Below are 12,589 nucleotides of genomic sequence, written 5' to 3' on the forward strand. Positions count from 1 at the left end.
GATCAAAACAAGCTAAAAAAAAAAAAAGCCCGTCCCTTTCTGAGAGACAGCATGTCATATTACTAGAGGTTGATGGTTTTGCCGATAGTTGATTGCTGGAATTATTGGCAAAAATCCACACCGATAGTAAACGATAAATTGGTCGAGCTCTAAAAACACAGCATAATGTTTCCACCTGAACTACAGTATTTAACATTCCCTTATCGCACTAGAATAATTCCACCAGTATACCATTGTACACCTCCTGACTCCAGCCTAACACATGGAGAGGGGGTGCGGTTGGTGGCGTTACCTTTGCAGTGGCGATGTAGCACGTCCAGGGCTGCGATGAGGAACTCGTGTGCATCCTGCTGTTCATAGCCAGCCAGGTGGCGTGCATGTGTCCACACCAGGTGCAGCAGCCGAAAGGGAATGTGGGGAGAGCGATGGCCCGAGTAAAACTGACAAAACAAGACAATGAGTCTTATCTATTTTTATCTACACACTGTAGATCCAAATCCGCACAGTCAATTTCTCTTTCCTCTTCTCGTACTGTAGGGTAAATAAGACTAGCAGAAGAAACTGTTCAAAATCTTTTGGGGGAATTCAGAGTCCGCTTCTGAGTAATTTAATAACAAGACAAAAGGCATGAGTTCTGTATTCTTGTGATAAATCTATTTATTAAGTAATTAAACTAGCAAAAAGGCATCAATGCGGTAAATAGCCAGAGCACCAAACTGTAGACGTGCATGTATCAGGCTCAGTGGTTAGATCCATGACCTCCTGCTTAGACTGTGAGGAATCAAAATCTCAGCTCAGATGTACAAACGAGATGCAAATAAAATGTTCACTTGCGAGTTGTAAATGTGTGAGTATGGAGTAGTACAGGATTGAACTGCACATCATTTGTCAATTGTTATAACAATATCATACACTGCCAAAAAAAAGGTTTCCCACAATTATATTTTGTTGGAGCGATTATTGCTTTGATTACAACGTCACAACTTTTACTTTGAGTTGCTTTTATTTCCTCGCCAAGATGTTGTGCTGATGATGAAAAAGTCGAACTGCTGTGCAAATGTCCCACAGATTATCAGCTCGGGTTACGGTCTGGACACTGTGGTGGCAAATACATTTGTGAAATTGCTCCCTGAAACCCACTTTCAACATCGTCTTGGAATTATGCCCGTGCCATCAGAGAAGGTAAATAAATTCCATTGGTCAACAAACCTGAAGATTCGTTATACTCAGGAGGTCAGCTGACCTCATATTTTGAGCACATAACATTGACCTGACCAAATGAAGCAACCACAGATCAAAACATTGCCCCCACAGAGTGCAGCTCTTCATGCACCAAACACTCTGGAGGAGGGTAAATCTGGACTCGTCAGACCACATGCTCCATTGCTCCCCAGTTAAATTAAAGCCTTTTCGCCATTAGAATCACTGATCAGTGTTTTTTAAGGCATGTGACTTCTTTTTGTATTGTGTGTGGAAATGCTCATAATTTCACTATGAAACACACCCATGAGTACCCAAAAACAACCGCCTGAAACAGTGTGGTGATGAAGTTACTTGTGAACAAAGGTGTGAAACCCACAGATATCTACAGAAGACTTCAAGCACAGCACGGTGATGAGATGCTCAGCTGCAGTAAGATGTTTGAATGGTGTAAAGGTTTTAGAGACGGTCGTACGTCGGTCAGACGTGATGATCCCACACGTGGTGGTTCCCTGGTGATGAAGTGGAGCAGGTCGTCCCAGGATGGTTCAAAAGCACTGACAAATCTTTCTGTGCTGAATCTTTCCAGGCGTTAGTTAAATAATTAAATGCTAGGATAAGTGTTCAATTGTAGCAGAGGAGTATGTTGAAAAATAAATGCTGTTTCCACCCCTTGAAATTTGTTCTTATATTTTATAAAATCACACTCGGTTTGACTCTTTATAAATAAATTAAATAAATCCAGGGTTCCATCTGAGTCAAGTCCGAGTCATTCAGACTCCCATATACACTATGCAGTTAAATAAATGATTAAAACTATAGCCAAAGTTGGTGTATGTAGACATTTTGGGATCTGCTTATTGCATCATTATTGCATAATAACGAAATTAACAAAAAAATTCATTCTGATTAACGAGATTCAAAGAACAAAGTCAGTAAAAGGATCTGATGATCCCATCACTACTTCTTTCCCCCCATGATTCTTCAGGTTCTCACTCAGGCATGTAAACACTTTCATCTATGCTGAACGTTGAGATCATAGAGACCCCCCCCTGAGGTTTGGGGCTTTCGAGCCAAATGTAAAGATGGCGTTCACGTCTCAGTGAAAACAAACCAATAACTGTGTTCCACAGCAGAGGGACATAAAAGTGAAGAGAAAAAATTTAATAAATACAACTCATCTCACCTCCTGGAAAAGCTGGGACATCTCACAGACAAGGCAGGAGTTGGCCTGCATCTCACACTTGTGTCTGTCTGAGAGGAAGAAGTCCCTCAGCAGTGGGGTGTGTGTCAGAGCCTGGACAATGCAGTTCATAAAGCATGTGTTGCCCAGGTTTATCAAACCCCTCAGACCTGAGACACAGAGAGACAGTGAAGAGAAATCAGCTTCCCCACAGTACAGGAACTGCATCATTTATTTCCCCTGTGACCAAGTGATTTCCCTGAACACCTGTGGGTTTAAACACAGACACTGAGACACAGGAAGGACAGGCTCCTGCCGAGAGCATAAACGTGGCCCTGCTCCAAATTCACACACAACACACACACACACACACACCTGCTCGCTCACACACTCACAGTGTAGTTAAAGGACAGAAAACAAGTCTGTACTGCTGAGAGCATCTGTGCTACGAGGACGAGACGGAAAAAAACGAATATAAGCTGTGGTTCACATTGGGTTCAGCGAGTTTTGTTGTTTAGAAGTAAAAGAACATTTTATTCCCTGGAAACGAACATCAATCACACATCTGTATGCATCTGTAGTGTTTTCCTTAATAAAATATTTGAAAGCTTTATTAATATTATGGTCAGAAAGTAAGGAATTACGTTTCCTCACGTTACTGTACTTTTATTTTTACTTTAGTAGGTTTTGTTTGAAGTGTTGTGCTTAAGTACATTTTAAATCATATCTGTTACTAAGTAAAAAAATATAATCTATATAAATTATGCCATGTGGGAAAAAATATTTCCCCACCATTTCTTTTTTTGTATAATTTTATAAATTTTTAGTTTTTGCATTTTCATTTGTAAAGTTGTTCCTTAAATTAAAAAATAACCAGTGTGAGATTTATATCTGCTTGTCCTTTTTGTCCTTCATTAGAATCCCCCACACCACTGTTAAAATAAAATATATAAAAAAAGTAGAGTTACTTTTTACTTTTACTTGAGTAGATTTTTAGACCTGTAACTTAAGTAACATTTCGTTGCAGTAACAGGACTTTTAATTGAGTAGAATATTTTATTACACTTTCCACATCTAATGACTGCTATAACGAATGGACTTTCGGGTGTCACCCATAGGGGACGTGGCAGCTTAGTGTTTAAGGGCACTGAGCTTTAGAACTAATGGTTATGAGTTCAAATCCCAGACACACACAAGCTGCCACTACCTGGGCCCCTGAGCAAGGCCCTTATCCACATAGTTGCTCAGTTGTATGAACGAATAAAATGTAAGTCACTCTGGATGAGGGGCATCTGCCAAATGGCGTAAATGTAGATGTGAATGAGTTCCCTTTCAAGTTCGGTTCCTCTCCAGGTTTCTTCCTCGTACCATCTCGGGGAGTTTGTTTTCTTGCTACAGTCGGCCCTGGTTAGGGACACACTTACAAAGAACAAACTTATAGGCACTAAACAATACAATTACAGTTGTGTTCAAAATTATTCAACCCCCAATGCTGTAAATGGTTTTAGGGAATTTAGTGTACATTTGTAATTGTATTCAGAATGAAATCCTACAAGGACTTCTTAAAGAACCATATGCAACTAAAATGACATCAATTAGTTTTGTAATACAGTAGTAAATGTTTCTTTTGTGAATTCTTCATTGACATAATTATTCAACCCCTTAAAGACGACCACTCTGAAGAACAGAGGTTCAATGAAGTGTTTTCAATCAGGTATTGAAAACACCTGTGGATATCAGGGAGCAGCAATAAAGCCTAATAAGCACCAATTAGGCAGCTTTAAAATGACTGTGATACTCAGCTCCTTCTAGACATTTACTGGTGTGGTTACAAACATGGTGAGGTCAAGAGAATGGTCCAGGAAGACAAGAGAACAGGTGATTACTCTTCACAGGAAGGGCAATGGCTATAAGAAGATTGCAAAGATGTTAAACATACCAAGAGACACCATAGGAAGCATCATTCGCAAATTCAAGGCAAAGGGCACTGTTGAAACGCTACCTGGTCGTGGCAGAAAGAAGATGCTGACTTCGACTGCTGTGCGCTACCTGAAGCGTAGAGTGGAGAAAAGTCCCCGTGTGACTGCTGAGGAACTGAGAAAAGATTTGTCAGATGTGGGTACTGAAGTTTCTGCTCAGACAATACGGCGCACCCTGCGTAATGAAGGCCTCCATGCCAGAACTCCCAGGCGCACCCCCTTGCTGTCCCCAAAGAATAAGAAGAGTCGACTGCAGTATGCCAAAAGTCATGTGGACAAACCACAGAAGTTTTGGGATAGTGTTCTGTGGACTGATGAAACAAAATTAGAACTGTTTGGGCCCATGGATCAACGCTATGTTTGGAGGAGGAAGAACAAGGCCTATGAAGAAAAGAACACCTTGCCTACTGTGAAGCATGGCGGGGGGTCAATCATGCTTTGGGGCTGTTTTGCTTCTGCAGGTACTGGGAAGCTTCAGCGTGTGCAAGGTACCATGAATTCTCTTCAGTACCAGGAGATATTGGATGACAATGTGATGCAGTCCGTCACAAACCTGAGGCTTGGAAGACGTTGGACCTTTCAACAGGACAATGATCCCAAGCATACCTCCAAGTCCACTAGAGCATGGTTGCAGATTAAAGGCTGGAACATTTTGAAGTGGCCATCGCAGTCACCAGACTTAAATCCGATTGAGAACCTCTGGTGGGACTTAAAGAAAGCAGTTGCAGTGCGCAAGCCTAAGAATGTGACTGAACTGGAGGCTTTTGCCCATGATGAATGGGCGAAGATACCCGTAGATCGCTGCAAGACACTTGTGTCAAGCTATGCTTCACGTTTAAAAGCTGTTATAACTGTAAAAGGATGTTGTACTAAGTACTAAGATTGAATGTCACTTGGGGGTTGAATAAAACTGATAATGATGTGAGCTCAGAAAAGACATTTGTGGTTATTTCATTATAAATGTTATGTTATATTTGTCTGACCTACACGTGACTCTTTGATTTAATTGTAAGCAGGATGACTGAATGATCATAATCAATGTCAAACCGACCAAAACAATCAATTTCAGTGGGGGTTGAATAATTTTGAACACAACTGTATAATGAATTTATCTGTGATAAACAGCTTTAGGACAATGTCTATTGTTAAAATTGCACTACAAATAGAACAATGAGACTGGACAAATATTGGACACTAAACCAAACTGGAGAGACGATTCCAAATTTCGTAATTCTTTACGTTAATGCACGTGTTTGTTTTATTATAGCTGCTGACTTGGTGTGTCCCACAAGCCCCGACCTGCATATGATCTGACCTGATTTATCTTCAGAACCAGGCACACAAACTGTACAGCTACTTCACACTGTGTAAAAGACAACATGAATATGACGTATCGCTATGCTACGGAGATCGAGGCGTGTCCTGAGAGTCCCGAGAATAAAGATTACCATGGCAGAGGCAGAGCTGAATCAAAAGTGGATCGCACCGCATCGTAATGGGGGAATGATATCGCATGATTTCAGGCATGGAGATGCACATCTCTGGCATCCCAGCATGGTTTAATTGGTCCTTTCTGACTATTATTTTATTATAGGAGGAACAGGGTGTGTGTGTGTGTGTGTGTGTGTGTGTGTGTGTGTGTGTGTGTGTGTGTGTGTGTGTGTGTGTGTGTGTGTGTGTGTAGGCTTGCTGCCCAGTTAAAGGACATGATCTGAGTCATCTCAGTGTTCTGCAATCTCCTCACATACAACCTGAGCGAAAACTCATTTGGAGAGATGAAACCGCACGGACTCTCCTCCTCGAGAGGTTTATGGGACACGGCGCGCTCACCTATGGTGCAGTTGGAAGTAATCCTCCGTCGTTTCGGGTTGTGCCGAAGCAGCTCCAGCTCTCGCTTTGTAGGTTCCCACGTCGAATATTTCTCTCCGATGCCTGAAATTCAGTAGAGCGGTAGGTGGTGAGTAACGGCAGCCACACACGCTTGCGGATGGTTTTATCTGCAGCGGGTATGAAATCATGGCCACTTTGATTTTTATATTCGAACAGAACAACGACGTTCCCCTGCACCATTTAACACTAATAACAGCTTAGACAAATAGTCATATAGCACCAGACAGAATTTCATTAACTCTAGCGTTAATTATAAGGTCACTGCTAAACGGTGTGTATAGACAGCAGTGTGAAGCAGACACACACACACACACACACACACACACACACACACACACACACACACACAGAGGCGTTCCTACTTTACGTTAGTGGTTTCTCTACTAAACACTAAAGCCAGCATGAGGAAGTTTTAAAAGCCATTACCTTGCAATTTCCATGCTTTCCTTTGTTCTTCTTTGGCGATCTGCTCCATGTCTTTATCGTATATGTAGTCTTGGCACACAAAACAGTATATTCCTCCGTACAAAAGGTCTATAGCTGATTGACAGAATAAGAGAAAAAGAAAAATCATAAGAGTTAATAAAAAAAGCTTTACAAGTAGATGCCGGGAGACACTTGGATACACACGGGACATGTGGGACAACACTCACGGGACATTTGGGACGACAAACTCGTGGCTTTTGGGACGACACACACAGGACACAGACAATACAAACAGGACATTTGGGACAACACACATGCGACACAGACAATACAAACAGGTAATTTGGGACAACACATACAGGACATTTGGGACGACACACTCACGGGACATTTGGGACGACGCACATTTTTGGACATGGACAAACACATGGACACTGGGACACACACTGGGACACTGAGCTTTAGGGTATAAATATTGATGCTTGGGAAAGAGAACGCTTGTGTGCTGATGAACTGGGATGTTTAGTCCTTTCAGGATATAATCGGTTTTACTCTGTAGGTTTTGTTTACTGTGGGAATTTGGTTTGATGTAAAACATGGCCCGTTAAATCAGATATCGGATATTTCGTCTCTGTACCTGCAGCGATGACACATGCACTTGTGTTCCCATGGCAACATGCTGGCGGTCCGTTTCCTCACACACGCGATTTCCAGGTAAGAACTGGTACCTGTAGAACGCAGTCGTGCATCGGTCGACCCTCGCTGCATGCGAGCACGGACAGGTTTATGATTCAGGATCATTTCATGTTCATGAAGTTAACAAGGAACAAAAAAACTGCTGAAACCGGCCACGGCGTCCACGTTCTGCTTTTCACGCTCACAAATCAACCACATTTTGGAGAACAGTAGGAGTCGGACACGTCCACCAAAAATCTCCTTTACCTTCAGTGACTGGAGTAAATGATCCACCACGAGAGAAGACGATGATATTGTTTGGTCTATTTTTGAGTTAAGTTGGTCTGCACACTGGCAGGCGTCAGGGTGAAAACGGCTAACGTGGTTTCCAGTTCGTCTTTACCAGTTTGTTCATTAGCTATGCCCAGATCTCAGATTTTAACATACAGGTCACATTTCTTATATGAGTTGCTTTGGTGTTTCGGCTCCGTCTGCCTGTTTAACCACGGCGACATCACGTACGAGGCGATTGACGACAGTAGGCTATAATCAATCCATTATAATTTTAACACCCTGAGTTGTACCACATTACACACAATGTTACACTCAACGTCAGAGCACATTATACTACACCACGCTACACACCATTAAACCATGCGAGACCACACGTTTTTAACCAAATAATACAGGAAGTTCCCCGACGTGTAAAATATATCAAATAAAGATGTTTGATGCGCTTTGTAAAGTCGGTTGATATTATTGTATAAAAAGGTGTAGCCATTGTTTGTATACATTGTACAACACACTAGACTTCTCTCAGCATGGACCGGAATACAAAGTCTTTTAGGAGACAACAGACTGAGGGTTTAAACTCCAAACGTTCCCGCTCACTCACACACAGTAATGTGTGCGTCTGGACGGGAACGCAAAACGCACCTGAAAAGATATAAATACAACGCCAGCATCTGGGATTCAGGGTACACACTCACAGGAAGTCAGAGATCAGGAACTGCTTCCCCGAGTGATGCATGAGAACACCAGCGTATACTACAGGCAGATATACTTCACTGATCCCTGAGGAAAACTTGGCAATATATGAACTAAATACAAAATACCAGTGCATGGATTTCAGGTCCCTCTGGGATTAGTGTGATACCTGCCCTCATTCTTTATAAACCACTTTGAGGTCGATCTGAATAGAGACGGCGCATGTGCAACAACAGATTAAATGTCATGGAGAAACCCAGAAAAACCTGAAAACTCGCCTCAGAGGTTTAAGGCTCTGGGTTACAAATCGGAAGTTCGGGAGTATCGGCACGATGCCACAGCATTGGGGCCCTAGAGGAAGGCCCTTGACCCCTCTCAGCAAGCACGGTATCATAACAGACCCTGTGCTCTGACCCAGCTGCCCAACATCACTGGATTGATGAAGAAAGAATTTCACTGTACTGTGAAAATATAATGCACCTTCTTTCTAGTGGAAAAGTGAAGGTCCTCTTAGGAGTGATTTGTGATAGAAGAGTATCTGTGAGACTGAAAGGGAAAGTTTATAGGACTGTGGTGAGACCTGAAATGTTGTATGGTTTAGAGACAGTGGCATTGAGTAAAAGACAGGAGGTGGAGCTGGAGGGAGCAGAGCTGAAGATGTTGAGATGTTCGTTGGGAGTGACGACAGGATTAGAAATGAGTTTATGAGAGGGAAATTTTTCAGAGAAGGTGAGACATGGGGTATATTTCGCCTCTAATTTTTAAGGAAGCTGAAGTCCTTCAACATCTGGAGGACAATGCTGAGGATGTTTTATGAGACTGTTGTGGCTGGTGTTCTCCTGTATGCTGTAGCGTGAAGACACTAACAGACTCAACAAACTGATCTGAAGTCCAGCGATGATGTTGAGGAGCTGGACTCTGGACAGCATCCTCCATTCAGACACGATTGTCAAAGTACATTCCTTCTTGGTCCACTCCTCCGACCCACTACATAAAATACTGGTCAGTGTGAGGAGTTGCTTCAGTGACGGACTCATACAGCCACGTTGCACCACAGAGCGCATAAGAGATCATTTCTGCCTGCGATCAAACTGCAGAACTCCCTCGAAACAGCTGCTCCACAATATAGATGTTATACAGTGGTATTATCTATAATATATAGTACAAATAATATAGATATAGTTATATTTACACTGGTGTGAAAAAGTGTTTGCCCCCCTGTTAAAACTGTGGTTTAACACACCTGAGTTTAATTTCTCTGGCCACATCCAGACCTGATTACTGCCACACCTGTTCCCTATCAAGAAATCTCTTAAATAGGACCTGCCTGAAAGTGAAATAGATCAAAAGATCCTCAAAAGCTAGACATCATGCTGAGATCCAAATAAATTTAGAAACAAATGAGAGAAAGTAATTGAGATCTATCAGTCTGGAAAAGGTTATAAAGCTGTTTTTAAAGCTTTGGGACTCCAGTGAACCACAGTGAGAGCCATTATTCACAAATAGCAAAAACATGGAACAGTGGAGAACCTTCCCAGGAGTGGCTGGCCAACCAAAATTACCGCAAGAGCACAGCGATGACTCATCCAAGAGGTCACAAAAGACCCCACAACAACATCCAAAGAACTGCAGGCCTCACTTGCCTCAGTTAAGGTCAGTGTTCATGACTCCACCATAAGAAAGAGACGGCAAAAATGCTCTGCATGGCAGAGTTCCAAGACCAAAACCGCTGCTGAGCAAAAAGAACATAAAGGCTCATCTCAGATTTGCCAGAAAACATCTTGATGATCCCCAAGACTTTTGGGAAAATACTCTGTGAACTGACGAGACAAAAGTTTAACTTTTTGGAAGGTGTGTGTCCCATTACGTCTGGCGTAAAAGTAACACCGCATTTTAGAAAAAGAACATCATACCAGCAGTAAAATATGGTGGTGGTAGTGTGATGGTCTGGGGCTGTTTTTCTGCTTTAGGACCTGGAAGACTTGCTGTGATTAATGGAACCATGAATTCTGCTGTTAAACAAAAAGGAAAATGTTAACCTGAAGGAAAATGTCTAGCCATCTGTTCCTGACCTCAAGCTGAAGTGAACTTGGGTTCTGCAGCAGGACAATGATCCAAAACACACCAGCAAGTCCACCTCTGAATGGCTGAAGAAAAACAAAATGAAGACTTTGGAGTGGCCTAGTCAAAGTCCTGACCTGAATCCTACTGAGATGCTGTGGCATGACCTTAAAAAGGCGGTTCATGCTTGAAAACCGTCTAATGTGGCTGAATTACAACAATTCTGCAGAGATGAGTGGAGCAAAATTCCTCCACAGCGCAGTAACAGACTCAGTGCAAGTTATCACAAACGCTTAAAACGGCCCAAACAGTTATTGGGTTTAAAGGACAAACACTTTTTCACACAGGGCCATGTAGTTTTGGATTTTGTTTTCCCTCAATAATAAAAACCTTCTGCATGTTGTGTTCACTTGTGTTATCTTTTACTAATATTTAAATTAGTTTGATGATCTGAAACATTAAAGTGTACCATGCAAAAAGAAATAAGAAATCAGGAAGGGGGCAAACACTTTTTCACACCACTGAATATGCTATATTATAAATTTCATGGAACATATGTCATTGATACCTTGGGCAATTATGTGCAATAATCTCAGTGCAGTAATAATAATAATAATAATAATAATAATGTGCAATAACTTTTAGAACTTATTGTAATCTGACTTTTTTCCACCGTCTGTTTTTCACTGCTGCAACAACATTTCTCTTAATACCGCAATATAAATCTAATTTCCTTACGGGATCAATAAAATATTCAGATTGTGATTTAACTATGAGGACTGTAATCGTCATGGCTCAGGACCAGAGGCTGAATGAACAGTTCTGCATTTCAGCGTCCATCACTAAACCCCTGAACAAGGATGGAACTGTAATGAATGGACATTTGGTGTTGAGGATGAGGACGGGTTCCCTTTAGATCAGGGGTCACCAATCTTTTTGGAACTGACAGCTACTTCTTGGGCACCGATTTAATTTACACCAAAGTAAGTGTGATTTAAAAAAAAAAGAATAGCAACAAAAAAAAAAAAAGATGCAGCTCAGTGATAAGTGGCGCTATGGTGAGCCATTTTTAGAAAAGGCCCACAGGCACCATGTTGGTGACCCCTGAATTAAAGTGTGGTTCCTCTCAGGAACAGTCACCACTGGAGCACCCATTAGGGACAAAATTACAATAAGGAACAAAATGTAAGCAAACTGTGTCCATTGTTAAAAACGTTTCACAAATAAACATGAAATGAATAAAATTGAGATGATGGAATGATGACACTGATAATGGACTTTCACATCTCACTGACAGAGGAAAGAAAACAACACCTACCTCCTCACCAGTGCCTGAGTGGTTACGCTTCACCTTTAAATGGTTTCAGAGATGAGTGTGTGTGTGTGTGTGTGTGTGTGTGTGTGAGAAGGTGAGGATTTCTCACCCCACACACAAACCGACCAGAATAAACCTACATCATAGCAGGCCTCGAGGTAACCATGGAAACCCAAGCAGGAGAAGGAGTTAAAGCACACCGAGTTCAAAACCGAGTCTCGGGTTCGTCGAATGAAGTCCCAGAGTGTCCGCGTTATGAAGCAAGGCCTGAAAAACAACCGAAAGCCTCCTTCCTTCTCCACTGTGAACGAAGTGGCTAATTTGTAGCTCGTTGATTAAAAAGACTTAATTACTCCTCCATCTAAGCCCAGTTTTTCTTTCTCTTCTGAGCCGCGCTCACATCCCTCGCTCACAGCTAACCTAATTACATCCTCCAACTCCAGAAGGGGAGAACCGTCACAGGGGGATGCTGGAGAACACCGCCAGGATCATTACTGCTGCTGAGTTCGCCTCGTGCGTGCTGGCATCAACGTAACGTCAGTTAAAAACCCTGTGGCTCGGGCAGGCGTCTGCGTGGCTGTGGGCAGGAGTTCTCCTGGTCACACCCTTCTGTAGCACATGGTTTATTAGAGCGGCTTTTTACTTCCACATGCACATTAAAGTACAGTGAAATTCTCTCTTCACATATCAGTAATGTTCAGGGTCAGAGTGCAGGGGCAGCCATGATACAGCAGCCTTGGAGCACAGAGGATTAAGGGCCTTGCTCAAGGGCCCCAAGACTGGCAGCTTGGCGATACCAGGGATTGAACCCGCGACCTTACGGTCAGTAACCCAGAGCCTTAAACACTCAGCTACTAGTTCCCGGACATGCAC

The 12,589-nt window shown here is 42.4% G+C and overlaps 1 protein-coding gene across 1 annotated transcript in view; it reads right to left on the bottom strand.

Moving 5' to 3' along the window:
- The window catches only part of usp22 (ubiquitin specific peptidase 22), a 38,985-nt gene that overhangs the window by 11,662 nt on the left and 14,734 nt on the right, over window positions 1-12,589 (bottom strand). Inside the window, 4 exon segments of the mRNA XM_046853755.1 lie at window positions 293-440; window positions 2,387-2,553; window positions 6,193-6,294; window positions 6,679-6,792. Of these exon segments, the coding sequence (XP_046709711.1) occupies window positions 293-440; window positions 2,387-2,553; window positions 6,193-6,294; window positions 6,679-6,792 (531 nt within the window).

This window comes from Silurus meridionalis, chromosome 7 (assembly GCF_014805685.1).
Source record: "Silurus meridionalis isolate SWU-2019-XX chromosome 7, ASM1480568v1, whole genome shotgun sequence".
NCBI lineage: Eukaryota > Metazoa > Chordata > Actinopteri > Siluriformes > Siluridae > Silurus > Silurus meridionalis.